The sequence below is a fragment of the Talpa europaea genome (assembly GCF_964194135.1).
Source record: "Talpa europaea genome assembly, chromosome: 4".
In the NCBI taxonomy this organism is placed as follows: Eukaryota; Metazoa; Chordata; class Mammalia; order Eulipotyphla; family Talpidae; genus Talpa; species Talpa europaea.
This window is the reverse complement of record NC_140070.1, coordinates 116,284,194-116,311,754: the sequence shown is the minus strand read 5'-3', so window position 1 is coordinate 116,311,754 and position 27,561 is coordinate 116,284,194. Positions and strand designations below refer to the sequence as shown.

The following is a 27,561-nucleotide window of genomic DNA, read 5'->3' as shown; positions in this document are numbered from 1 at the left end:
GAGTGGGGGTGGCTCTTACCCTCCTGGAGCCTACGGATTGAGCCGTCCCCCAAGGGCCCCTTGCCCAGCTGGGCTTGTGCTGTGCTTCACCTCTCCATCATCTCTAAATCTTCTTCTTTTTCCTAAAGAAAGGGGTTTTGGTCTGTTCTTTCAGTTGGATCTTCTCTGGGAGGCACTGGAATGATGAAAGCATGTGCCCTCCACCCTTTTCCTGGCCCTGCTGGTGGAGTCTGGAGTGAGCCCCCTGTAGGAGGTATTGGCAGGGTCCTGCGGGCTCACAGACCCACTTCACCCGGAGTGCTAATTATGGCGGAGGTGGAAGAAGGGACGGCTCTGGTTGCTAAAGCTGGGGCTTGATGTTGTTCCAGAGAGGGCCACAAGGGGGCCACACGGGCATTGTCTGTCGATGCCTGAGTTGGAGCAGGAATTGTGCCAATGAGTGACAGTCATGGGGGAGTCTCTCTCCTTGGGGCAGAAGGAGTGGTAGTGCCTTTCTTGGCTGAATGGAAAAACCAGAGCTACAGTACTGGGGGCCTCTGCCCCAGCCAGGTTGTTGGTGAGCAAGCAGCGGAGGCCTCTGCAGATCTGGGTTTCTCCAGACAGCTGGAGTTTTAGGGCTGTGGGGGGTGTGGGTGGCTGCAGGTTTTGGAGCCTTGTGGGCTTTGACAGGTAAGAGGGACCAAGGTAAGAACAAGAGCTGATGGGCACAGACATTCTATATATCAGTGGCTCATTAGGTGTTTATTTTGTTCTATTTAAGAATTTGTTTTATTAAATTAATATAAAAATCTTTGTAAATCTCTATATACATCTGGTCATTGGAGGTTCCAGTATAAACCCATCTTAGTTCGCTCCCTTTGCGCTTCAAAGAGGGAGCGGAGGTCAAGACCCCACCCCCTCTTGCTGGGCAGTGCTGATCTGCCCAAGGACGGAATGCTTGCTGCAGCTGGGCTCTGGGTCAGGTTCCAGGTAGGATAAACTGGGAGAAGCTGGCACCCCAGGTTTGGAAGAGGGGCCGGGGCATCAGCCTTCGGCTTTAGCTGTCTCCTGCTTTCCCAAGGCAGAAGGCAGATGTGAGCAGCAGAGTCTAGGCTGACAGTCATGGTCACGGCTATCTCAGGCTGCCCATTGAGGGGTTCACTGGCACTTGTCATCGCTGTCAGAAGGGCTGCCCTCCCGAGGGAGGCCATGGCGGGAGCGGGGCCCCCAGAGTGCATGCACCTCGGTGGTCTCTGTGTCACTGCTGCTGGTAGCACTGTCACGGAAGCTGGCAAGAGGTGGTCGGACTTTCACGCCCTGTGCTGTGACCGAGCCCTCGATAGCCTTCCGGAGCTGGAGAGAACAGGTCAGAGGTGTGGGCTGGGAGGTTCCTTAGACTCCTCCCCAGCACTTCCCCCAGGGGAGCTGGGCGTAAGCCTCCATGCCTTTTTGGAAGTGGCTCAGTGGCCCTACCATCTCACCTCCTTTAGGGTGACAATTCCAATGAGTCTGCCAATACTGGTGACGTAAGCATGGTCCACTCCCAGCAGTGAGAAGATGGTGTGAGTCTGCAGGGTGGGGCGAAAACACGGGCTGAATGCGCGAAGGGGCAGTTCTAAATTACAGGTCAGAATGGCTCGTGACAAGGTGGGTTTGGGGTATAGATGAGGTGCCACAGATGGCAGGGGAAGGGCACAGGGCCATGAGAGGGAAAAGAATAATGAGATTGTTTCTGTCATCAGGCCCCTGGTCTAGTGCTGGGACTCTAGCCTCCCCACCTCCACCTGCTCCTCTCTGTAGGTGGTCTGAATGAACAGCTGCCTAGCTGGTGTGGTGATATGCAGTTGCTTCCTAAACAGTATGAAATGTATTCCCTTCTGAAAGTTCTCCTCCTGCACTTAATTGGGCTACAACTTATTGATTCCTCAGGCCTGCACGGATATTTTGCATTCTAATCTTTTATGTTCTTATCGCTTCCAGTCCTTGGTGCTTTTGTTAGTCCATTTCTCAAAGGCTTTTTCTCTTCCTCTGATTTTTAAGTTTGTAACAAACACATACTTTGTTCTTTTTCATTTTAATTTAATTAGACACCAGGGAGCCCTTTTGAGGCCTGTACTTCTTGGACTTTGGAACAGTGAATTGACAGGGAGAGGGACGATGTGGCCTTCTGAAAGAATACTGGGATTGAGGCCAGAAAATATGGGCTCTGGGACTGACTGCTGCACTTACTGGGGCAAGAGACCTCCTTACTGCCTCAGTTTTCCTGTGTATTAAAATGGTTAAATCCAAAGGCTTTTGGGTCAGCCCATCTTGGATTCCAGGCCTGGTTCTGCTACTTACTAGCTCTGTGATCTTGGGCCACTTGCTTAACCTTTCTGAATGTCCTCTCTAAAAAACATCACAGGATTAAATTAAACACGAGGAGATTAGCACATTGCCTGGCATATGGGTGGCAATTAAAAAAGTGAGCATTATCACCATGATGGGATGTTTGAGGGATAAGTGAGGTGATCATTATTGATAAGTTTGAGAGGTCTTGGAAAGAAAGGCTTTAAAGTAAGAGCCCAGCGTACTATTTTCACGCATTTCTCCTTGCAACTGCACTGCAGTTCCCTACTCGCTTTCATCTGCTTACAGATTCCTTTAGTACATTTGTTTGTCCCCTGTCCTGGTCTCAGCCTCTGCTTGTTTGTGCTAGGCTGGCTCTTAGGCACAGCTTGTATCTAAACTAGCTGCTCAAGCTGCTCATTTCTGGGGAGGCCCCCCTGCCTCCCAAGCAGTTCTCCAGAGAGCCCCAGCTCTCCTTTAGTGTCAGCCTCATCCACGACCAACCTGTCTGCACTCTCAAGTTTCCTCATTTCTGCAGGCCGGTTTGTCCTCCTGCTGAGCTATCTCCTCCCTGTGTCCCTACTAGTTTTCCTTTGGCCTACATTAAGTCAGACTTTCTGGGGTCTGATATTCCAAGCTCCCCGCTGGGTTTTTCTCATCTTTGTTTATCTCTCCTTGGCAGTGTCCCGCCCCTACTTGAATATTTGCTGGCTTGTTTATTAGATTTTCTTATCCCGCCTATTTCTCACCCAGTATTTTCAGTGTGGGTGTATCAGCCTTGTTGGTTGCTGGCAGCCTCCCGCCTAGCTGTGACCCTAGCAGGGCCTTCTGGCTTCCACCCAGTTAGAGCCCTGTCTTTGTTGCTGCTTAGGTCCAGAGTTCCCTGGGGGCAAGGCTGAACAGAGGAAAAATGATGCCTGGCTCTACCGTAGAGCAGGAAGAAGGGAAAGGGCCCCGGCGCCCAGCCTCCCACCGTTTGGATCGATGTGTCTGAAAAACATTCAGCACAGAGCCCGCTCGCTGTTGTTCCTTTTTCCCTTGCTGGCCTGAGTCCAAACTTGTGGGAGGACCAAGATCCCCACCCTGTACTTCCATGTGTCAGGCCAGCCTAGGTCACCGGCCCTACCTTGTGCAAGGAGGTCCGTTCCACCAGCTGGAAGGGTGCAGGGTCAATTTTGCAGTCACTGAAGTTAACAGGCTCATCTAGTTGCTGCTCCTCCCACTCCAGAATCTAAAGGAACAAGAGTAGAAGGTTAATAGGGAAAAGATGCTGATCGTTGTCCTCACCTCCCTGAAAACCGGCCTGCCCTTTTCCTACTCCACGGTCCCTCCCGTGAGGACAGCTGCCAAGATGATGACCGAACACACCCAGGGAAAAATAGGGTTCAGAGTCCAGTCACACCTCACCTCCTCAGGGGTCATCTCGCCTTCCAGGTCTGAGTCGCTCTAGGAGGGAAGGAGAGAGGTTGGCAGTTAGGGACCGGGGGTGGGTGGGCATATTCCTTTGGCATGGCTCCGTGGGGAGTTGACCCAGCCTAGACCCTGGCCCTCCCTGCTTGGCTCCTGAACTGCAGGAAGGAAGGGATGACTTACCGCCAGGGAGATGCGGACCCGCTTCAGCTTGCGCTTTTCACAGGATTCCGACTTCAACTTTGTTAGAACCAAACCGGAGAGAAGAGGAGTGGACGTTATAGGGAGGAGGGAGGTGAGGGCAAGTGGCAGAGGCCAGGAGGAAAGATGTGCTGCGCGGAGAGAGCTGCTATCTAGGAGGAGAGGGGCAGGGAGGATGGAGGCGCACGGCGGGGCGAGTAGAGAGGTGTCCCCATGTCAGAGAGAGGGCTGGAAAGAAAGGCCAGAAAGAGAGGCTCCAACCACTCACCTCTGAAGCTTCTGGAGGAGGACTGCCACAGAAGAGGCTCCGGAGGGCGATGCCCGCCTGCTCCATGTTCCCTGTGTTCCCAAACACAAGCCCCAGGGACAACGTCATCTTTAGAGAACAGGGAGAGGCGACGAGGGCGAAGGGAGAGGCGTCCCGGGCAGCTCCTTAAGTGGGATGTGCTCCAGCAGAAAGGCCGGGCAGGCACCCTGGCGCTTCTGAGCTGGGCTCGGGCTCTGTGGGGAGATGTAGGGGAGATACAAGCAGCAGCTGGGTTCACCTGCAGGACTGTCCCCATGGTTCATGGCGTTGCTGGGAGCCCTCTTGAGAGCAGGCTTCAGGGGCTTGTGAGTCTCCCCGCGGGGTGCAGGGAAGTCGGAGTCCTCGGTCTTCACCTGCTCAGTTAACAAGGGGCCAGTGAAGCTGCGGTCCCAGACCACATCTATGTCACCCTCTCAATCAGTCTACACAACGGCATTTAGGACGTCTGTGTGGCTGTCTCCCTCACCTGGAAGCGGACGGAAGTCTCAGGACTGGGGGGACTTTCCTGATCAGATGGTGGAGAGGTCTGGGCTGCTCGACGCTCCTGCATGTACTGCCGCCGACGCGCTGGGCTCAACTGGGCCCCCAGCAGTGCCACCACCTGTGAGCGCTCGATGGAGCCCAGGAGGATCATGGACTCTGGAGAGCAGGAGGGGGGACTCAGGAGCTGGGAGTGAGGCCCTCCATTCACCACCAACACCTGGATCTTCTCTCGCACACCTCCCACCCCCAAATGGGGCCTTAGACACAGACCACACACTGAAGGGAAAACCCTGACTGGCAAATGATGGGCCATTCTCTCTGGAATCAAGGAGACTGCTCCTGAGCTCTCATCCCCTCCCCGTTTCTGAACAGCAATGCTGGGAGATGCCCCTGGCATCTGGGCTCCCTCCTGGTCTCACCAGTGGACTCTACGAGGGCCAACATGCGGCCCTTAGTCCTGTGCAGTGCCAACCGCAGGTCCCGGTAGGTGCAGCTGAGGGCCACGTGTGGTACGTCCCGCACCATGATGTCTTCCACTCGTACCCGGTACTGCCTGGGGCCAGAGAGAGGCACTTGGCTTGGGGTCATTATGGGGAGGGTAGCCCAGATCACTTCTATCCCAGGGTCATAAGGAAATCTCCAGAGCCCGTGAGACAAGGGCTAAGGGAAGAGGTACTCCCCACCCTTCATTCTGACCCTCAGGGTGTGGACAAGAAGGAAGCAGTGAGGTCTTCTAGCTGCATTGGCTAGAGTATGAGGGGGTATGAGGGGGTCCTGGGATGTCTCCCACCCTTCCCCCGCACCCCCTTAGTGCCCAGTCCTGCATACTGGTGGCGGCCCCAGCCAAGCTCAGGCAGATAGGGCAACTTCTTGATTCGGATGATGCTGTCATAGAGTGAGGGCTGCAGACTCTGGGCAACAGCGTTGGCCAGGATGACGGCGATCATGACGGGCAGGATGTGAGCAATCTGGCCAGTCAGCTCGAACACGATCACAGCAGTGGACACTGTGTGTGTAACTGCTCCAGCCAGAGCAGCCGCCCCTGGGAACAGCCATCCTCAGTTTCTTTAGGATGCCCAGGTCCCAGATGACCCTCTCCACCCTGGACGATCCTATGGGGGCCCTCAGGACTGCCCAGTCACAGTTATGGAGGTTGGCCTTGTGCATCTGAGGGAAGCCTGGTTTCTGTCAGCAGGGGGCACCAGAGCTTCAGACCCTGTGGCCTGGCCAGGGGTTTTCCAAGTCAAATGGGGGCTTGGAGCACTCACCTACCACTGCGTAGCCCCCAGGCACAATCCGGTAGGTGCTGCTGTCTGTGTGAATCCCATCTGGGAACCAGGCAGCCATGCTTTCACCCACTAGACGCCCAAATGCTGCTCCTTCAGGGAGGGGGGTGGGAAGAGAAACAGGTAGTGGAGAGGGAGGGTGGGGGCACTAGGAAGAGAGAGGGTCAGAGGGTGGGGGAGGGGCCAGTGGGTCATTAAGTACAGGGGACACTCAGGTGGGGTTGGGGGTTGGGGCTGGGGCTGGACCAAAACCCTTTCCCAGGCAGAGAGGAGATGGTCGGTGGGTGGGAAGAATGCAGGTTGGGAGAACAGGCAGCTGAGGACTCACCAATGACAAAAACAGGCATGAAGGCCCCGCAAGGCACTGGGATGGTGGTGGCTAGTGCAGACATCCAGAACTGCAGGTAGGAAGGGGTTCGAACAGGTAGAGGCACTACCTGGCCCCAGCAGCCCCCAGCTCTATCCCAGGAGCCTACCTTGCTTATTAGTGGGGTACAAACTTCACAACTATTCCAGAATTCCCTTGAGGTAATGGGAAGGGGCAGGACCCCAGAACCATGTGGCTTGGGTTCAGATCCTCACTCTGCCATCTAGCTGTGTGACTTTGAGCCAGTTATTAAGTCTCTGTGTATCTGCATTTTCCATATTTAAGTAATACTACCTTTCTCATGGCATTGTGAGCTTAAAGGAACTTTCTGTATAGAAAGTGCTTAAACAGTGCCTGGCACATTGTTCCCTATGTAAGTAGTTACTATACTTGCGTAAGGAGCCCACCTTCATGAGAATGAAGATGACCAGGGTGAGGAAGACATTGGCATGCGGTGGGCTCCAAGCCTGTGAGGTTCCAGGAGGCTCGAGGTCCTCCACCAGGCCCTGACGGACCCAGGTCCGGTTGTCGAAGAGGGTGACCAGTGTCTCCTTCTGTGAGAGCTAAAGGTGAACAAGGTGCCTCAGGCTGGGGAACAGACAGGAAGAAGGGGAGGGGCCCATAGGGAAGCAGGAGAGAAGGGGATCTCACAGTCATGCTGGGGCTTTTGGCTTTGGAAGGGATGCATCCCAAGGGAAAACTCAAGTTCTTGTTCTGCGTGGGGTACCTGTCCAGCCATGAACTGTCCAAAGCCAGGGGGGAAGGTCAGAGTGGAGATGAGCAGGGTCACGAGAGCCGGGAAGAGCAGGCGTCTAGAGGATGGAGATTTCACAGCATCAAACATGGGTGGTGCACCTACTAGCGACAGGTAGATGCCCTCACATATCTCAGGGCTCAGTCACAGCAAAGTCATGGCTCTTACATGACTTTGTTCTGAGGGAAGGTTCATGATACCACGGCCCGGAGGGTGATGGCAGCCGGGGTTATGAGCCCAAATGCCCTTTCTGTTGACTCCATGCCCCAGCCTGATCTTGGACACCTCTGAGCTGTGACTCCTCCCCCTGCCCTTAGAAGCCCCGGCTGAAGGGCACATTGTGTGAGGGTGTGAAGTTTCTGCCTCTGTCTGTTTCTCTGTGGTGACATAGAGTGAAGGTCAGTGTTGGGGGAAGCTGGGGTCACTCATAAAGTTGACCAAAGGTATCATAGGGAGCAGGTTCAGTTGGCTGCTCTTTCCCTGAAGGACGTCAGTCCCAACAGAAGTCACGTCTCAGACCTCCCCACTCCCAGACCTCAGGGTCACAACTGAGAGAGTTGTGCTTTGGAGATTAAAAAAAAAAAAAAAAAAAAAACAAAACTCTTGCCCATCTCCAAGCTTTGCCGGAGGCAAACTCTGGGGAGCAATACTATTAGGGCCAGGTCGAGGGCCTAAGAAAGCCTTAGTCTTTAATTCAAAAGCCCCCTGCCACTGACTAAAAAGTCAAAAGTGCTAATTTTCAGGTAATTCACATAAAAGCCAAAATGTTCACTCAGCCTGGAAAACATCATTGACTGGTTTTCTTAAGTAAAAGACTGCCTTTCTGGCTGCGCCCCTGCCGGCCTTCTCACCTGTTGCCAGCCCCTCCCACTCCAGTGTGACTCTCACACAATCTAAAGTGGCCTCAAGAGGAGCCTGGAACCAACTCACTTTTTCATGAGGAAGCGGTTGATGGTTTTCTGTTTTCGCATCACCTGGACAATCTTCCGGTTCAGGTAGACAAAGAGCGCGCCCCCAAAGCCACTAGCAATACTGGAGAAGGAAGAAGCACCGGGGTAAAAGGGAATCTTCCCTCGTTTACCTCCTCCTCTGGGACATACCCAGCCCCCTCAGCTCCTCACCCGATGACAGCAAAGGCAGGCAGCTCCTGGAGGTCGAAGGGGAAGTCAAGCCGGAATCGGGTTTTGAAGAGAGCCGTAATGGTCTCTGGAGGGAAGGCAGAGGAGCAGAGGGAGGCAGATCCAGCCTCACGGGGGCCTGACCTGAGCCCTCTTGGGGGCGCCCTTTATCCCTCAGGCCCCCCTCACCTTCATCACGGTTCCAGACTGCCAAGACCCGGAAGATGAAGGCACTGAAGGTAGCAGCAAAGAAGCCCCGCCAGTAGTTCCGCACAGCAAAGAAGGTAGAGGTGACCTCGATGCTGAACAGGACACCTGCCAGGGGCAGGGAAAGTACCTCTTGAGGCCTGGGTGTGGCCAAAGGATTCAGACTCAAAGGAAAGCAGCATAGGAGGGGAGGCCAAGGGCAGGGCTGGGGGCCTGGACACACTGCCCACCTCCAATAGGTGCTGCGAAACAGCAGCCCACTCCCACGGCACAGGCAGCGGCCAGCATCTCTGTGTTTCGGGATTCATTCTGGCGAGAGAAGGGAAGAGGGCGTCGGTCCTGGGCTCAGCAGCCCGTCTCACCACTCTCTTTTCCCTCGGGTTTCCCCTTACCTCATAGATGCCCCCAAAGAGAGAGAGAAACTTGCTGAGCAGGGCAGCACACATGCTTGCGATATGCACAAAGGGGCCCTGCATGGTAGGAACAGGTGGTGAGGGGGCACATCCTTAACCTGGCGCCTTTCTCCCCTGGGAGGGGTCCCTTCATTCCTCAACCTGGGGTTACCTCTTTGCCAAGGGGCATCCCGCTGCCCAGGGCACAGGTCAGTCCGATGACCTTAGCTACAAAGGTCTTGAGGGTGAGGTATTCCTTTAGCACCACTCCCCGCAAGATGGTCTTCATCTCGGGGATGCCAGACCCTGGGAGGGGTATGGCCCCAGGAGAGTCAGTTGATGTGCCAGTTTCAGGGGCCCCATCTCTGCTCTCCCCTGCTCTCCTATAGTACCAACAGCCTGAGGAGCCAAGATCTGTGTGAATCCAGCTGAGAACGTGATGAGGACGACTGGGTAGGTGACCCAAGCCAGGTACTGGAGCAAGAGGCTGGTGTTCAAGCCCCGCGACATCCACTGTTGAGCTGTGGGGAGACAATGTGCTGCTCGACCCCTGAGAGACACACCAGTCCCCACGTGGCCTCTGGGACAGACTGATATGACAGTCTGTCCCAGGGGATATTGCACAAAGCACGGCACAAGGGGTAGGGAGGGGGGCCCAGAGGGCATTCACAGGGACAAAGGTCACTGCAGGTAAGAGGGTCAGTTGGAGAGGGGAAGCAGGAACTTGTGACCTGGAGAAGTGGCAGTGATTATGCCTGAAGACAGGACAAGCCCAGGCTAGCCGTGGAAGTGGAAGTGGCTCAAAGTGTCTTTGAGCAAGTGAGGCACGGAGGAAGCAGGTGGATCTTCCCAGCCCTCCCTCTACAGGCTCTTGTCCTCACCCTGCAAACAGGCAGCGATGGCATAGTCCATGGCCCAGCTGACCAGAGCCATGAGGAGCCCCAGCAGGACCAGGAAGATCCAGTCTTCACCAACTCTGGACACGAGGAACTTATGGCAGCGCACGGAGCAGACTGGGAGCAGGGAAGGGAAGAATGGAGAGGCTGGTACCACAGTGCTCCTGCCCTGTCCCCGCCCCCTCCAAGGCAGCTCCGTGTCCTCTGTCCCCCTCAGCACAGCATAACCAGGTCTCCTGCCCCAACCCAGGGCTCACTGCGGCATGGGGCACAACGGCTCTGTCCATATTCCAGAAGCTCTGGGGGAGTCCGAGGGGAAGGTGGACCCCTCCAGGTCTCAGGCCCTCCCAGCCGGATCCGAGCAGCTTCCTCTTTGGCAAAGGCCCCAAGGTCCTGAGTATACCGGCCATACATCTGAGCAATAGGGAAGATGGGGGGATTAGCAGACGTGGGGATGGAGGGAGGATTCCCACTGCCTCAATCACCCTTCTCCCAGCCCCACATTATATGCCCCCTCTTGATTTGGGGTATGGGAACAATGCACACTGCAGACTGTGGGGGCTGTCCTGGCTGGAGTGACGGGGCAGCCAAGGTATAGGGACACAGCTCTGGGGATGGCAGAATAATCGGTCCTCTTCTTAAAGGCCTGGGGCAGGGGCACTGAAGAAGAGTGGGAGGGTAGGCCCCAGAAGAAGAAAAGATGGAAAACCTAAGGCACGGTCTGCAAGTGGGAGGAAGGAAGGTCACAGAAAAGGGATGGTCAAGGGCATATGGATAACAATGAGAGCCTCACGGAGCTGGGGGCAGCTGAGTTGGGCCTAGGAGCAGGCGGGGCCCCAATCCTTATCACGTTCCTGCTGGGCCTCTGGCCTGTGCCCAACTTAGCTGCACCCCTCCCACCCATCCTAATCCCCTTGTCCCCATTCTCTACCCTCAGTCCCCACCAGCCTGCCAGGCCAGCAGGGAGTGGAAAGTTTCTCTAGGTGGGTGGAGAGTACTTGGTGGCCTCAGCCCTACTGGAGCTACCCTGAGTCCAGTGGTGGGTTGGGGATGGCAGACGCTGATGGCTGGACTGTGACTGCGGATGCTGGGGTGATGGGACTGGAAAGTCGCGAGCCAGGGCTAGACCTGCCAAGCTGGGCGTGTATTGGGGGGTGGGGAGGAGTAGATTCCGGCTGCCACCCGCAGAGCTTCGGGACACAAAGGGCTCCTGTTGGGACTGGGGTGGAGAGGGGGAGAGGCAGGGAAAGATAGAGACAGAGAGAGAATGATAGGGAATAAGGGAAGGAAGGAAATGGGGAGAGAAGAGACAGGGGGAAAGAGAGGCGGGCGGATGGGGCCGAGAAGAGAAAAAGATGAGAGAGGAGGAAGGGGAGAGAAAAAGAGAAAGACAGTAGAGTATTAAGAGGCTGACAGTGTAGGCGGGGGAGGTGAGTGCGGGAGAGAAAGACAAAGGGATGGGAAGGAGAAGGGGTTGAGGCTGGAGCACTGAGTGGGGGGGAGAGAGCCTGACCCTGAGAACTCCTTCCAGAGATAGAGACCTGGCAAAGGCAATGGAGCTGGGGTTGGTGCAACAGATGTTGTTTTAGAGGCGAAGGGCCTGCTGCCTTGACCGCTGCCTTGACCAATGCCCCATCCTCAGCTGGTGCAGACTGACGGACACCTGCCACCTGATTCCAAGACTTACACCTCCACCCTGGCTCCACCCTTAGCCCTGCCACCTCTCTCTGTGATTACGTTTCACTCCGTCACTCTCTCTTATAACTGGGCACCTCCCAGCCACAGTTCTAGCCCAGGCCCCCTTCTCCTAGAGAGGCTTCCTCCCAGCCTCCTTCCTGGGCAAATTCCAGCCCAAGCTGGTAAAAAGGAGTCACAGGGCCCACTCCTTTCCCTAGAGTTTGGGTCCCCCAACCCAATGATACAGGAGCAAAAGCTTCTCAAACATGGGGTTACAGTAGTGGCCATGAGTCAGCTCAGAGCCCCAGGACCCCTGATTCTAATGAGGCCAAGGGCCACCCCGGGACCCTGAGTTATCATGGACAAAGGCTTCAATTCCAATGTCCATTCCTGCTTGACCCTATCCCCAAAGCTCCCGACCCCCAGTGGGGCAGGCCACCCTCCCCCCAGGGAATCCATGAGAGGTTCCTGCCAATGCTGGGTTGCCAGCCCCCAGGAGTAGGGGCTGGGGCTGGGTTGGGGTCTGGTCAGCTTTCTACACACTTGAGTTTCTCTGCCTCGCACAGGGCCATGCACGCACTGCGGACACAGGGAAAGTCTCACATGATGGAGATAGTGTAGGCAGAAAAAGTTCAAGGGTGTGCGCATGCCGGAGAAGGTAGTGGGGTGTTGGAACGGGGTGCAGGTGGTGAGAGGGAGGAGCAATGAATACGTGAGTGGGGGCGACACCTACGACGAGCACCCGGTGTCCTTGTCCTCAACGGGCCTCCAGCCTCAGCCCAAAACCTGTGTGCAGCTCTCCACCCCCTGGCCCTCCGGGCTCTCGGGCTCTCGGCCGTCAGTTTCCCCATCTCAGGGGCTGGGCCGGCTGAGGCTAGCCCCAGCTCGCGGAGGGGTGGCCGGCAGCAGCGGTCCGGGGCGCTCCCCTCCGGGCTCGGCTGGGCTTCACTTACCAGGGTCTGCTCGTACTGCAGCGCCCGCGGCTCCATCCCTTCCTCCGCCGCCGCGGCCCCCGCGGCCGCCATCTCGGCTCCCCGCCCGCTGGCCTCCCGCTGCAGCTGGGGCTCCGGCCCGGACTCGGCTCCCGGCCGGCGGCGCCCGCGCCTGCACCCGTCGGGTCCCCTCCGCCCGGGCGGCCGAGCGCGAGTGCGGCGGGCCCCGGGCGGGTGCCGCTGGCGCAGCCTGCCGCTCGCGTCCCCTCCTCGGCGGGCGGGCCGAGGGCGGTGCCCTCAGAGCTGCTCCGCCCGCCGGCCGGTCCGCGGGGGCCGGCTCAGGCCGGCCGGGGTCGCCACGGGGCCGCGTCCCCGACTCCCGGGCGGCGGCAGGGGGCGCTGGGGGCGCGCGAGCCCGCGCCCCATCTCCCGGTGGCGGGGGGCCGAGGAGGGCGCCCGCGGCCAGGGCGGGGGCGGGGCCGTGGGCACGTGTAGGGGCCGGGCCGGGTCTGCGGCGCCCGGGAGGGGCGGGAGACGCGGGGCTCCGCGGGGCTCCGCGGGGCCTGGGGGCTGGGGGCTGCGGAGCGGTCTCGGTCAGGCCCTTCGGGCCCTTCATCTCTCTGGAAGGCGCCCTTCTGCTTCCTCGGAGCGAGCAGCTCGGGCGGGCCTGGCGAGGGCCCTCTGCCCCGTCGGGGGTGAGAAGCAAAGCTGCGGGGCTCGAGGAGGACGCCAGGCCCCGAAGGAGGGGGCTGGGGGGATGCTCGGAACTGAGGCCCGCGGTCTCTCCCTCGCTCCCGATCTCTTTCCCTCCTGGGAGGCGCTCCTCTGCCCGTCCCTCCCCCACCTCCCCGGGACTCCTGGAGCCGCCCGGCCGGCGGGGTGTGCGGGCTAGGAGGAGGGGAGGAGCGGGAAGGGGTGAGGCCCCAGGGAAGGGAGATCTAGGTGCCTGGGAGGCCGCTCCTGGGAGGCGGGCGTGGGGGGACAGAGGTCGCTTCTCCTTGGCAAGGCCTAAGGAGAAACCCGAGTAGCTGCTGACGTCTCACCGCCTTGGGGGAACCGCCTGCTGGCGCTCTGCGTTCTCTATCAGGGTCCTGAAAGGGACAGACCTGGGGGTGGGGTGACACGGGGTGGACGGGCAGTGTCTGAGATAGTGTGTGAGTGTGTGGGGAGAGGCAGTGCCCGGGAAACAGGCTGTGCGCGGGTGGAGGCAGTACCAGGATGAAGGGACATGTGGGAGGCAGAGGCAGTGCCCAGGGGAGGGGGCAGTGCCCAGGAAGGGGGCAGCTCGAGAATAGTCAGCACCCGAGAAGGGCAATGGGAGGGAACAGCTGGTATCCATGGGAGAGGACAGTGCCAGGATGAAGGGGCACAGAGATCAGTGTCCAGAGGAAGATGCCAGGGGCAGCATGATGAGGTTAACGCCAGACTGCAAGGGTGGTGTGGAGCTGGAGAGCGGGCCGTTGCAGGAGGGCAGTGGTGGGGTGGGTGCAGTACCAGGGGAAGGGACAGTGCAGGCTTCCCTCTTCCCCATAGTGACATCATGGCAAATTCCCAAACTGGACGGATCTGGCTCGGGTGTCATCAGCAGGGCCGAGCTGGCCCGGGCCGGCCTGGGGGACCTTGGTGCCAGTTGAGGAGCTGGGCACTGCGCCCTGCCGGGCTATTGCGCTGGGGGCGGGGTTCTGCTCCGCCCGCCCTCGGCACGGACTGTGCCCTCGGCGGGCATGCGGACCTGCTGGGTAGGGCTAGGGCCGGGCTTCTCTGGGCCAAGGATCAAGGTCTCTGGCTGGGGTAGGCTCCCCTGCTTTCCAGTCTCGGGGACCTGGACTCTGAAGAGGGCGCAGTGGAGTCTGCAGTGAGAAACCGCGCCATCTCGGCCGGAGGTGGGATCTGTCGTGTCCCCGCCCCAGGGCGGAGTGAGCTGGCCCGAGGCCCGCCCCCACGGCGACGCCTCGCGGAAGCGGCCTTTCGGGGCGGAAGTCAAGGAGCCCCGAGAGCTGGGCGGCGGAAATGGCCGTGCTGCCTGTCTGTGCGCATGCGTGATCCTGTACCTTCGCCGCCGCGCTGCAGGCGCCGTGTATTTTACCTTCCCGTCTCCCTTTCTCCACGCGGGCGGGTGCGCGTACCCCGAGTTGTGGTCGCGCGCTCGGCCTTTCTGCTACCCGCTTGCCCCCTCACCATGGCGGGCATCCTGTTTGAGGATATTTTTGATGTGAAAGACATTGACCCGGAGGGCAAGAAGTTTGACCGAGGTAAGTAAGGTATGTAGGGGCGGCTTGGGGGACGAGGCTAACCTTCTCCTTCGGGACACGCCCCTGGGCCCCCAGTCCACCCAGCTCACGTGGCCTCCCCTACCGTCCCTGATGTAGGGACCGCCCTCCTGGGCATTTGATAGCGAAGAAAACTGAGGCTGCGGGCTTTCTCTGACTTCACATGAGCTGTGCCCGGGGCCTGGGTGGCCTGTTGTCATGGTTCTGGTAAGCTCCTGGCATCTTTCCGTTACCCACTCTGTGCGGACGCTGCACTGTGCACTCACATAGTATATGTTTATTCCTCCCAGAGTCTCCACGAGGTAGATGGTGTCTTACTCATTTTGCACCGAGAGGTTAGGTTAACTTAACCCAGGATTGCAAAGCGAGTAATACTACTTCACAGCCTCTCTCTATATATATTTATTTTTTTTAAAGAAGATTGATTTATTTATGCACACAAGAACTGGGGTACAGGCCAGAGGTGTGGAGGGTGAGAGGACCCACCAGAGACAGAGTGGGGAGCAGAACAGGCAGACTGACTGAAGTACACTGCTGAGGGGAGCAGTGGGCAAGTCAGGAGAGGTCTGCTGCGCCATGTGGGTTGCTCCCTGGCCAGTCGGGATCGAACTCGCGCTGCAGAGGATGCGATAGCTTCATAGGTTGTGTCTTAACTCCTTGCGCCACCAGGGAGGCCCCCACAGACTATATTCTTGTATTGCCCTCCGAATATTTGACTTTTGTTAAGTCCTTCCTAAGGGTCAACTAGTTTGTATATATCTTTTTATTCTGTCATTGATCAGTTGTTTCTCCTTTGCCTGGAGGCTGATTTCAGTTTCTTCCAGTTAAACACCAATTCTTAAATGTCCCGATAATCCCCTCTGCACAGTTCCTGGCACAGAAAGATGAAGTCTTTGGATGAAATGAATAAGTTGCCCAAAGTCACGCTTTTAACAATATTTTCCTGCAGTTCACATATTTCTTCCTCTCCCCCCAACCATCCTTTAGACTCCTTTGGCTCTTTTCCTGCCCCACTTCCTCTTAACCTCAGAAACTTCACTTCATTTATTAGTGTTTGCTAGTTTTTATAAATATTTTGCTCTGTCCAGTAATTAGTTATGTAAATGTTTAATAAGGTCTTACTTGTTTTACTATGCAAAAATTCCCGCCAGCATCTTCCCTTTTGTGGTAGGTGGCAACATTTTATCTTTCCTTATGACTGACTGGTATATATACCAAATCTTCTTAATCCTCTATTAGTGAGCACTTACGTTGTGTCCATGTCCTAACTAGTATGTAAATAGTGCTGCAATAAATATTGTTAAACATAATTTTTTGTGTTGATGGTTTCATGTCTTTCAGTGGGATTGCTGGGTCATATAAGATTTACATTTTTAGGGTTTTTTTTTTTAAGGTAAATCCACATTACTTTTCTAAATGACTACAGCGGTATACATTATCCAGCCTTCAGTGTAATAGTGTTCCTCTTCACATTCTCTCCCACACTTGCTGGGGGTGTTTTAAATATGTGCCATTCTTATTGTGGTTTTGATGTGCATTTCCTTTATTAAAAGCAATGATGAACATTTTTCCATGTGTCTTTTGTGCTTCTGGATATGCTGCCCATTTATTAACTTTTTTGATAGATTATATAAATTTAAAAACTATATCTTGGATAGGAAATACTGGTTGGTCATGTAATGTGTAAATATTTTCTCTCATTTTTTGGAGCATATTTTTAATCTCCTTAGTTTGTTTCTTAATTACCTAGGTAGTCCTTGGATTTTTTTGTTTTTGTTTTGTTTTTTTTTTTTGGTGGGACCCTCGCCTGCGGCAGGGGAATGAACCGCCGCTGCAGAGGCTGCCCGGCAGCCCAGTGCTCAACCGCTGCACCACCAGGGGAGGCCCAGTCCTTGGATCTTTTATTATTTGCTATCAGAGACCTTTGATTCTTTTCTGGGGATTCTTTTTGCTTGCCATAGTTTTTCTTCCTTTTCCTTCATGCATATCTAGTTCTGATTGAACCTGAACTTATTTGAGAGCAGATGAGAGGCCAGTGGATGCAGACTGGGTTAAATTGTGTGTTTTATTGCATATAATCCTCTAAGGTGGGGTTTGTAGGGTCTCTGTTGGGCCTGGTGATCAGCTCTGCCACTTTGATTCCTCCAGTGTCTCGACTGCATTGTGAAAGTGAGTCTTTCAAGATGGACCTCATTTTAGATGTGAACATTCAGATATACCCTGTAGACTTGGGTAAGTATTGAACACAGAAACAGCAGGATACTTTTTGTCATTTCAGCTGTTCTTTACCCTCAGATATTGCTGTTATTTTCAGGTGACAAGTTCCGGCTGGTCATAGCCAGTACCTTGTATGAAGATGGTACCCTGGATGATGGTGAATACAACCCCACAGATGACAGGCCCTCCAGGTAAAGGAACACGGAAGTGATACTTGAAGTACATCTGAGGACTAAGTAGATAAGTGGTATAGAAAGAAAATTAATTTGTAGAATAAATGAGCTATCAGCATATTCTGAGTAACTTAAGGAAATATCTGCACTTAAGAATTCAAACAACCATGTCTTTGTCCAGTGCAGTGATTGCATGCCTGGGAGCTGCAGTTTTTTGATGGCTGAGGAAATGACCACTGAGTGATCTAGGCTGTGAGCCTTATGTCTTAGGAGGGATTTGGTGTGATGGAAAGGCTTTGGAGCCCAGAGAATTCAAATCTTAGGCTTACCACTTATTTGTTGAATAATGTTAACCTCTTTTGGCCTCATTTTCCTCACCAATAAAACAGAGATGATTATCTACTCCTAGCTCACAGAGTTGCTTGAGGACTAAATGATACCAAATTTGGAAAGTGTCTTTTAATATGTAGGCATATAGTTACCAACATTATAGCAGTTACCATTTTTTTAAAAAGGGCCTTTTATTATTAACTGCTTTTAAGAATAACTTTGCCACTGTTGTTCCATAGGGCTGATCAGTTTGAGTATGTAATGTATGGGAAAGTGTACAGGATTGAGGGAGACGAAACTTCTACTGAAGCGGCAACACGTCTGTAAGTTCCATTGTTTTGTGAGAACCCTTTCCTTCCCTTCTTATTTCCCTATTCTGAGAATTTGGGCCAGGCTCTGAAAATTTCGTCTGTACTCATGCTTCCCATGTTAAGTTCCTCTCCCCAAGCATGTCACATCTAGGAGTAACCCAGAGAGAAACTGTTCTAGGAATAGTTTCAATCTGAAATATAGTCTACTCCCTTTGCCGGGACCTTGGAGGCCAGTGGTCCAAATGAGAAACTGGTAATCTTGCTGTGGAAAGTGCAAAGGAAGATTGCTCCCCCATGAACCAAATGCAGCATTAAGTGATTAAACTGCTAGGCTTTTTGGTTTTGTTTATTTGTGTGTGTATTTTTTGCTCCTCTGCAACCTAATCCCTAGTTCTTTGGTTTCCCTGCTCAACTATTTTTTCCTTTTCTTTAAAATCTTATTAAAACAATATGTGCGCTTTGTGAGAAATTTTTTGAAAAATAGAAAATTATTTGAAAAATAGAGATGTGAAGAAGGAAAAAATTCACCTATAATTTCATATCCAGAGGAAACTTTTACATAAACATTTTTGAATATTCTAGGCTTTTTCTTGTGTGCTTTTTCCTTTGAGATCATGTTTGTTATGTTTTCTTCTGTTTGCCTAATGTTATGTAAAACATGTTTCTGCATGTTAGTTTAGAGCTTTTCCTAAGCACGTTAATAGCTGCATGACATTCCTGTACATGGAATCTGCATTCACTTGACCATTTTCCCTTATGCTGGGCATGTTGTATTTTCCACTTTTGCTGATATAAAGAACACTGCCTAACACATATCTATGCATTTGTCTTGGTCAGAATTTTGGTTCCTAATGACAAAATGCCAGAAGGGTGCCTCTTTATTATGGCAAGATGGAGAGCTGCTGAGTGGCAGCTGCTGCACCCCAAAGCTCAGACTCATGGGATTGGGCCTTCTGTTTCAGATCTGCCTATGTGTCCTATGGGGGCCTGCTCATGAGGCTGCAGGGTGATGCCAACAACCTGCACGGATTTGAAGTAGATTCCAGAGTTTATCTGCTGATGAAGAAACTGGCCTTCTGAACCACCCAGGAAGCCAACCTTGCTACTTAGTCTCTCAGGCCTTGGACAGTCACACAAGCCTGAGAAGTATTTGCTGTTGTTCATCTGTTCACTGTAGGTACATCTTGAGGTCACCTGCACTCCGTGGGGAACTAACTTGCCTGTGAAAGACATAGACCTGTGGAGGCCTTAAAAGGAATCAGAAGTTGTTTTGTGTATATGATTTTTTTTTTTAAATTAAACTCTACTTTTTCAGACTCTTCTTCTCCTTTAATATTTTTTTAATTTAAAGGTTTTTTTTTTTCCCAATTTACCTACGGTGTATTATATTTCTGACCCACAGCTAGGTGATAGACATGTCAGTGTAGGCTCTATCTTTGCCTTTTGGTAACTGAATTCAGTATTATCTCATTCTCCTGGCTGACTATTCCCAACACTTATCCTCCAATGATTTTCTGTCCGGGAGAGAAAAATGTTGGCTCCTGAGGGCACCCTAGGCCCGGAAGATACCACCCATCTGGCATAGAATTTTGAATTGGCAAGGAGCCCTGCTCATGTCCTTCCAATACTTTCATTCTCTCAGGAAGTCAAATCACGCTGAGTTGAATGAGTCACTTGCATAGCCTGGAAATGTTCATCATTTTTATGAAAGCTTTGGATGGAGGCTTTTAGACGTAGGCATGAGATATGACTATGAGGAGAACTGGAAGAGTGTTTGGGTGGTTATGGGAGCAGGTGGAGGAGCTAGCTCTCGATTCTACATTCTAGTGGTGATCTAGAGGGGAGGGTAAGTGGTGGTTATTACCAGTGACACTGAACAGGGAACTGCTGCAGAGACCAGTGAAGTGGACAGGGCAGCAATATCAATGAGTTTGGCAGTCCAGTGGCAGTGCCCAGGACAATGCAGCAGCCTGACTGCAGTCACTAGCTTAAAAATGGAGGAAGAACACAGTTGAGGGAATAGTAATGCTTACAAGAGCTCCAGTATTGGAGCTGGCTCTTTAGCCCTGAACTTTGAGGTCTCTGAGGAGTTATATGGGACTCTAGTTTCCCCTGGGAAATTCAAGGTAATGATCCAGAAAGATTGTGACTGTGTGCTAAGCAGTTGTCTCTTTGATCTGGTTTTGCCTTGGGAGTTGGGCCTCCTGCTGGGCTGCCTGGGTATTTCCTTCCCCATCATTTTCAGGTCTTTACATGAGGTGTTAGAAATGGTATTTAGGGAAATGGGTTGAAAATGGAGAGCCTCTGCAGGGGCGAGGAAAAGGTGTTTCTTTTGCCTTACAGTGAAGAGGGGTGGGGGGAGGGAAAGGCAAATAGGAGGTACAGTGGGGGGTTAGGATGTTACAGAGTTAAGTTTGGGGGGTGGGGCAGAGGACAGGTAAGGGTTGGAGAAAGATGCATTTAGGTTATATTAATTACCAGGGATAGTTTGTGGTGTAGCCTTCAGACTGGCCTAGCTGCTTTGGAGTGACAGAAGAAAGAGAACTGGCCTATAGTTGGTTAAAGATAAAGAGTGTTCTGGTTCTAACAGTTTTGTGTTTTTAGGATATAGGGAAGAAGTAGAATCAGACAGTGATTTGGGAATGGGTTAGTTCTTCAACAGGTGCAGATTAGTGCACACTGAAAAAGCTCAGGAATTGTTCACAGTTGCCGTGGAGAAAGTCAAATGCCAATTCTGGCTGTCTGGAACTTGCTGGCTACATCTTACAGTTTTGTCATCCTTGACTTTCATCTGTGCTAAAAACCGGTCCCTTTGGCATATCTTGTCATGAGTGCTCTTTTGTGTGCCATAAAGTTTCATTTGATCATTAGATTTAACCTTCAGTGTTTCAGTAATTTCCACTTACCATTCCTTTGACTATATGCTGGAATTTGTAGTGTGGATGAACTGGTTTTCTCCCTTGCAGAAATTGACACCATCCAAGATTTGAACAACCCTTTTGAGCATTGTGCACTTGGTGGTTCCTTCTCCATGGCAACTGTTTTGTTCGTGATGGGAGAGAGGGACACCTGGAGATGTCTGAATTGGACCCCCCCACCAGGAAATTTGACTTTCTACTTAGAACTTTCACTGTTGATATATTTACTTCCTAGGGACTTGGAACTTCTCCCTGAAAAGTAGAATCCTGAACGATGTATTGGACATTGTACCCCACTGGGGAGAATACAGGCTCTAGACTAATGTCAGCCTAGGGTGTTGCTTTCCTGCTTACAGACTGTGAAACCACTGGAAACTCCTGGCTCTTCTGCCTACATGGTGGCCTTTTCTCTCCTTTTTGGGGTGGGGGAATGGAGAAAGAGAAGCTTCCTTAGTTTTCCTACTGGGGCCTTCAGAGGTAGCACTGACCTTTGCAAGGGAATTTTTGTTTTGGGCAATAAAAACATCTTCCTAAGCACCAAGAGGGTATTTACTTGCAAAGCTCCATAAGCCTGTCTTCTTTTCTACACGTCCTCCAGCAGAATTTATGGTGGTTATATGGGGTCACTTTTTGGGTACTATTGAATACCTATACTTCTGGGAACTGGGAAATGAGCCTTCAACCTAGTACTTGACTTGTGCTTGTCTCTCCTGCTGAGTGAGCCCTAGGGGACTAACTCTTGCCACTTCCTGCACTTCCCCCTGACCTCCACAGGGGGGAGGCAGGAACCCATGCTTGGTGAAGCTTCCTGCTGAGCTGCAGAAGCCCCTGCTATTTGCTCAGCTGTCACATCCAAGACTTGTCTTGACTGAACTGTCTGCACAGCTTTATCTGGGGTGTGAGGCTCTCTTAGGCTTCCTGTTAGCTTTCTTTTTTTTTTTTTTTTAAGGGGTGGTAGGGGTGGAGAGTGTGTGTAGGTGGAAACTATTCACCCCCCCACCCACTCCCCCCAGAAGAAAATTTTTCCCTTGCTTTCTTTGGATTATATGTCTTTGGGTTCTCTCATTATATGTATAAGTTCAGGTTTGGCTACTGTGTAGGGACAGCGTTCCTGAAAGACAACTTCTCATTAACTTCTGAAGAGTGGGGCCTCCCTGGTGGCGCAGGGGTTAAAGACAGTGCTATCAAGCTATTGCCAGCCACTGCAGCAAGAGTTCGATCCCCAGCAGGCCAGGGAGCAACCCACATGGCACAGCAGATCTCTCCTGCCTCGGCCGCTGTTCCCCTCAGCAGTGTGTTTCAGTTGATCTACCTGTTCTGCTCCCCACTCTCTCTGGTGAAATTTCTCACCCCCCCACATCTCTGGCTTATACCCCAGTTCTTGTATGCATAAATAAATCTTCAAAAAAAAACCAAATTTCTTAGGAGTAAGGAGCGCCTGAAAAAAGGAGATCAAAGTCCCATTGAAAATGATAGTAAAAAAGGGTCTCCCTGGTGATGCAGCGGTTGAGCGCTGGGCTGCGAAGCTGCCTGCAGCCTCTTACAGCTCTGGTTCAATCCCCGGCCACCAGCGAGGGTCCCGCATGGCGCGCAGACCTCTCCTGCCGCCCGCTGCTCCCCTCAGCAGTGTACTTCGGTCCTTCTGCCTGCTCTGCTCCCCGCTCTGGCTCTGGTGAATTCTCTCACCCTCCCGCATTCCTGACTGTACCCAGTGCTGGTATAAATAAATAAATAAATAAATGAAAGAATAGTTTAAAAAAATTTAAAAAAATAAAAAGAAAATGATAGTAAAAAGACAACCTTAACTTCTGAACAAAAAACCAAACTCCTCTCTGATACAAGGTTAGTCTCTATCTCTATTCAGAGACCAGGCCGGTGTAGGCCTCTGCAGGGTTATTTTATGAAAAAGAGCATGTAGAAAGTTAGTGAGTTGTATATTTATGCCGAGAATAGACCAAAGATAACTAGCTGCTCTGGTGAATATTATTGATAGTTTAAAAAAATAGCTTCTGAAGTTTTATAATATATAGTGAAAAATGATCCCTTTTTCTGTCCTGGGTATCCCTCCTTGCCAGGACTTGGGGTTCAGGTGAAAGCAGGAAACCTGGTGTAGCTGCAGTTGCTTCTCAGGGCTCCACATAAGGGAATTATACATGGGAGACAATGTGGCTATCGGCAGCACACGAACACCTCAGTCTTCCTGAGACAGATTCTGGACGTGAGGGTGGGCTGTAGTTGGAAGAGGACTGGCAGTGTTGGGCACAGTAGCAGAGGGGTCATGAAGTGGGGGGTGGAGCTGGCCCATGGGGGTGGGCAAGGTGGGTGAAGGAGAGAAAAGTGTATATAGTCCAGTAGGAGGATGGGCTGGAGAAGAAGAATATCCAGGCTGGAAGTTAGGTGTTGGGGAGCCTGTGTCCAGAGTTCCTCGAGGAATGTTCACGAGTCCTAGGGCCCTGGGAGATGGTCCAGGAAAGAGTCCATGAGTTCCATTCAAGGGTCCGTGTGTCCTGTTCAGGTGTCCAGAGATTTGGTCTAGAGACCTGAAGGTGTGGTTCAGTAGACCAGGAATCCTGGCTCTGAATCCCTGCAGCCTCTTCAGAAACCCAGGGCCAGTAGTTCTGGCTGAGACACTGGAATTTGTCTCCAGCAATCCAGAAGTCCTGTTTGGGAGCTTGTTCGATGTGAGGAACAGAGAGGTACCGCTTGGGACATCTGTGGTGGGTAGGGTCCGCTTGGCACAGAGAGTGGGTCCTACTACAAGCAGCAGGAAACGCACTTTTCCTCGCAGCAGTTGTTGGAAGCTCAGGAAGAGGGCACTGGGATCCTTGTGAGCTGCGGTCCTGCCCTGTGGAGGAAGCTAAGGGCAGAGGATGGGCCTGAGGCTAGAGCCCTGGGCCATCTATGCCTCCCTTGATTGCATGGGAAAGGTAGGGTACCAATACCCAGGTTTTATGGCTGAGAGGCAGCACTTCGTGGTAAGTCAGATCTTCCACCCTCAAGATTCCTAGAATTTCCCTTTCTTCCCTCTGCTCTTCTAAGGGACTGAGCCAGAAAAGCACAATTTCTATAGTTCCCTTGACTGGGGATTTACCTGGGTTCCAATGAGACCTTGCAGGGCACCAAGGAGGAGGCGGACCTGTCCAGAAAGCTGTCCCAGGAGGGATGAGAGGCAAGTGGGCCCCACTTGTTCCCGTGCTGCCATCACTCCCTCCAGCAGAAGGGCTGCTGCTCCTAGGACATCCTGTGCCTTGGTCTGCTCCTGGGAAAGAAATGGAAGAAAGAAGTGGACTACTTCAAAGGGCATGCTCATAGCGGGTGGGGAGCCTCTAGGAGTAGCCAGCAGAATGAATCATAGGAGCTGGGAATTGGACAGGACCAAGGTCCCACCCTGCACAGGAATTCCTTCACAGTCTCCCAACAATTGGTCATCAGCTTCTGCTTGAACAACTCAAGTGTCCAGTAACCCGGCCTGATCTTACACTGCATTTCAATCAGAAAAGTTCTTTCTTTTTGTCTTACACTGTGCTGGCATCTACTGTATTACAGCTTTTACCTCTTGGTTCTTGTGCTGTAAATCTCTTTCCACTACATAACCTTAGGATCATTTATTTTTAAAAACTTAATGAAGAGATGGGCCTCCCTGGTGGTGCAAGGGGTTAAGATGCAACCTATGAAGCTGTCCACAGCTACTGCAGCACAAGTTCGATCCCCGGCCAGGGAAATACCCACATGGCGCAGCAGACCTCTCCTGACTTGCCTGCTGCTCCCCTCAGCAGTGTATTTCAGTCGTTCTGCCTGTTCTGTTCCCCACTCTGTCTCTGGTGAATCCTCTCACCCCCCACACCTCTGGCCTGTACCCCAGTTTTTGTATGCAAAATAAATAAATCTTTCAAATAAACTTAATATAGAAGTGAGAACATCATAAAGATCATAAAGACAAAGGGAAGATGCCTTCTGATAAATGACAGCTGGATCAACAAGGGATGCCCTGGAACTGCCCTTCCTTCTGTGTGCCGTCCCCCTGGAAGATCTGAGAGAAGAAAGGGGATCTAGAGGGTAAAAGCCTTAACCTTCCAAGGAGTGCTTTCGAGTTGCAGACTAAAGTACTTGCTAAGCACAAGCCTAACTTCTCTCCCAGCTAATCAGACAGGCGTTTCTTTTTAAAAAAAAAAAAAAAGAAAAGAAAAAGGGGTGTAGGCCAGATGTGCAGGGGAGAGGATTCACCAGAGACAGAGTAGAGAGCAGCATACACTGCTAAGGGGAGCAGCGGGCAAGTCAGGAGAGGTCTGCTGCACCATGTGGGCTAGCTCCCTGGCCAGGATCAGATGGAACTATTGATAGCTTGATAGCGCTGAGACTTTAACTTCTGCGCTACCAGGGAGCCCCCCCCCCCTTTTTTTTTAACCATTCTTCATATAACGTGTTTTCTAACCTCTCACTGTTTGGGCTGCCTCCTCCATCTAGATATATGCTAATTTAACACAGTCCCTCTGAATAACATAGCAAGTTTACAGAAGGATGTCTAGTACTCAGCCCAGTACTTTTAAGTGCAGTCACTCAGAATCAAGGAATATATAGGAATATTCCACAATGTGGATCCCAAACATCTGAAGCCACCTAAAATCACTGAATCGGGACCTCCCTGGTGGTGCAAGGGGTTAAGTCGCAGCACTATGAGGCTATTTGCAGTCACTGCAGAATGAGTTTGATCGCTGGCCAGGGAACTGACCCACATGGTGCAGCAGACCTTTCCTGTCTCGCCCACTGCCCCCTTCAGCAGCGTATTTCAGTCAATCCGCCTTTTCTGTTTCCTACTCTGTCTCTGGTGAATTCTCTCACCCCCCTGCACCTCTGGCCTGTACCCCAGATCTTGTATGCATAGACAAATAAATCTTTAAAAAAAAATCACTCAATCACTAGTTTTTAAAATAGCTGCTCCAAAACAAAACAAAACAAGAACCTTTTCCTACCATCCTACATCAATAATATTACATGGTAAGGTTGGGGTCAACTTAACCCTTCCAGATCTTCTTCATAGTAACTTTTAGGGCTAGAAGTTTGAGGGAAGCAGGGACATCATGACCTGAAGCTAGAATAGGACTTAATCACTTTATACATGTAGAATTTGTTATGTCTCTCTGTTAAATTTCATCTTTCTTTTGATCTAGTGTTTCGGCAATTTGAATCTTAATCTGTCTTTTGTTATTTTAGCTCTGCTTCCCAGCTTTGTGTCATCTGTGGATAACAGATCAGTGTTACTTCACTAATCTAAGAAGTCTAAATGGGCATAGTTCAAAGGAATGGCTACAAGAGACTTCTATTCAGCTTTTCATGGTATTCAGCTTTGAATCTATTGAACATACTGGCATGACAAACCACCATCTTGTCCAGAGGGTAAATCATCATAGTAGAATATAGATTGTGTTAGGGTGGCCTAGTTGAAGGTGTGATTTTTTTAGGGAATTCAGAAGTTTGAAGAATCCACAGGAAGCATTGGGATACAGAAGAAGACAGGACTTAAGGAAATACAGGGAAGGGATGGCTTTCTTACCGTCTGGGTTTTCCATTCTCCCAAGCTGAAGTCCACAGCAGGCAGCAGGACAGGTGTAGACAAGGGGTTAACATCGGGGCACTGGCTCTGTTGAAAATATTGGGGGGTGGAGGGAGCTGAAATAGAGAGGTCTGGTGGCCCAACGGCCAGAATAGATTCCATGAGTAGTATATTCAGACCAGAGCTTCGAAAAGAGGACTTGACTGCAAATCATCATCTTTGTCAAGGAGCAGTAATCAGGAAGTAGTGGTCTTACTAAAGTCACTATTTATTGGAAGAATAGTGATCGCATCAGTGAGTGAGGAAGTAAAGGGAGTGAGGGTATCTTACCAGTTAAATGGAGAGAGGGGAGAGTGCTTGGGGATTCTCACCAGTCTGCCATGAAGAGCATGGGAGTCACGAAGCATTTTATTTAGGAGTCGGGGGTCACAGACGGGAGGAGCCGGGCTGGACAGAGTTAGTCTTGCAGTTAGGAGAAGCATAACCACGAGGAGCAATTCTTAGATGAGGAGAGGTGAAGTCGAAAGGGGTGGATAAGGAAGAAATCATTGTTGGGTGGGGGTCCAGGAAACCCTGTTTAGGACCCAGACCTGAAATCTAGGAATCTGCCCTCAGGCACCTTATTCCTGGGAGATTGGGTTTCCCCAGCCCTCCCCAGAAGCACGTCTCTTTCCTTTCCCCTTTACCAGTTATGATTTGTCCCTGGGTCCCTCAAGTGTCTTACCAGTCAGCTCCATTCTGGCCCGGCTGTCTGTCTGGAGTGGCTCCCTGAATGGGGCCTCTCCCCTGAATCCTTCCTGGGGCCATGGAGGCGGCTTGGGCTCTTATACCTCTGGGCAGAGTAGGGTGGGGCACAGGTGGGCCAAGTATCTGGAATCTATCCTGAGGAGGGTCTGGAATCTATCCTGAAAATGACAAGAATGAGGAACATTTAATCAAGTTTTAAGAAAAAGATTCTGCCTGGGGGAAAAGATGCTGGGAGGGCTTGAGATGCTGACCAGCCTAGAACTACTAAAGCTCTGACTGTTGAACTCTCTTCTCTGTCAGAGTTCCTTGTCGAATGACAGGGGTCTTCCCTGCCCTCTGTTGGGAGCGGCAGGACAGGATATGTGCACACACGTCTTGACTGGCCTCAGAGTTTGAACAACCTTGCTTGTTTGGGTGGAGAACATTTGGGATGGGAACAAAGAATGGAAGTATTATGACACAAGCCCGGGGAAGAGAGTAGAAAACAGGATATAGGACCAGGATGAGCAAACATGTATAATGTATTATTAAGGGGTAGCCTAGGGAATGGGGTTGAAGTGGGGATTTGGGCAAAAATGAAACTGGACTACTAAGAGGTCGATGATTAAAAGGTTAAGAGAAGGTGGTGTCAGAGAAGCTAACCTTCCATTTCTTTTTTACACCCCAACACCCCAACCTTCCTCCCCACCCAATAAAGCCTCTTGGAG

The 27,561-nt window shown here is 52.0% G+C and overlaps 3 protein-coding genes across 7 annotated transcripts; 1 reads left to right on the top strand and 2 right to left on the bottom strand.

Moving 5' to 3' along the window:
• Nucleotides 1–1,137: 1,137 nt before the first annotated feature.
• CLCN2 (chloride voltage-gated channel 2) lies at nucleotides 1,138–12,445 on the bottom strand (the record flags this gene model as incomplete). 3 transcript variants are annotated; one of them, XM_084232284.1, is made up of 24 exons in its annotated part: nucleotides 1,138–1,332; nucleotides 1,461–1,547; nucleotides 3,434–3,538; nucleotides 3,715–3,753; nucleotides 3,901–3,957; nucleotides 4,187–4,257; nucleotides 4,464–4,578; nucleotides 4,692–4,864; nucleotides 5,128–5,261; nucleotides 5,537–5,750; nucleotides 5,977–6,087; nucleotides 6,323–6,392; nucleotides 6,769–6,924; nucleotides 7,089–7,173; nucleotides 8,046–8,147; nucleotides 8,237–8,321; nucleotides 8,423–8,548; nucleotides 8,671–8,749; nucleotides 8,833–8,910; nucleotides 9,005–9,138; nucleotides 9,225–9,353; nucleotides 9,714–9,845; nucleotides 9,986–10,142; nucleotides 12,359–12,445. In XM_084232284.1, 24 exons carry the CDS (start codon nucleotides 12,428–12,430, stop codon nucleotides 1,138–1,140), a joined length of 2,706 nt encoding a protein of 901 aa, XP_084088410.1. The 3 variants fall into 3 exon arrangements, with proteins under 3 accessions (XP_084088410.1, XP_084088409.1, XP_084088408.1); XM_084232283.1 differs by lacking the exon at nucleotides 1,461–1,547 and having other exon boundaries at nucleotides 12,359–12,430; XM_084232282.1 differs by lacking the exon at nucleotides 3,901–3,957 and having other exon boundaries at nucleotides 12,359–12,430.
• Nucleotides 12,446–14,516: 2,071 nt separating this feature from the next.
• On the top strand, nucleotides 14,517–18,718 carry POLR2H (RNA polymerase II, I and III subunit H; the record flags this gene model as incomplete). 2 transcript variants are annotated; one of them, XM_084231926.1, is made up of 5 exons in its annotated part: nucleotides 14,517–14,589; nucleotides 16,756–16,839; nucleotides 16,922–17,015; nucleotides 17,567–17,650; nucleotides 18,601–18,718. In XM_084231926.1, 5 exons carry the CDS (start codon nucleotides 14,517–14,519, stop codon nucleotides 18,716–18,718), a joined length of 453 nt encoding a protein of 150 aa, XP_084088052.1. The 2 variants fall into 2 exon arrangements, with proteins under 2 accessions (XP_084088052.1, XP_084088053.1); XM_084231927.1 differs by lacking the exon at nucleotides 17,567–17,650.
• A 4,231-nt stretch (nucleotides 18,719–22,949) lies between these two features.
• On the bottom strand, nucleotides 22,950–26,589 carry THPO (thrombopoietin; the record flags this gene model as incomplete). 2 transcript variants are annotated; one of them, XM_084231491.1, is made up of 5 exons in its annotated part: nucleotides 22,950–23,216; nucleotides 23,333–23,413; nucleotides 23,648–23,815; nucleotides 26,108–26,194; nucleotides 26,479–26,589. In XM_084231491.1, 5 exons carry the CDS (start codon nucleotides 26,587–26,589, stop codon nucleotides 22,950–22,952), a joined length of 714 nt encoding a protein of 237 aa, XP_084087617.1. The 2 variants fall into 2 exon arrangements, with proteins under 2 accessions (XP_084087617.1, XP_084087616.1); XM_084231490.1 differs by having other exon boundaries at nucleotides 22,950–23,396.
• Nucleotides 26,590–27,561: the final 972 nt, after the last annotated feature.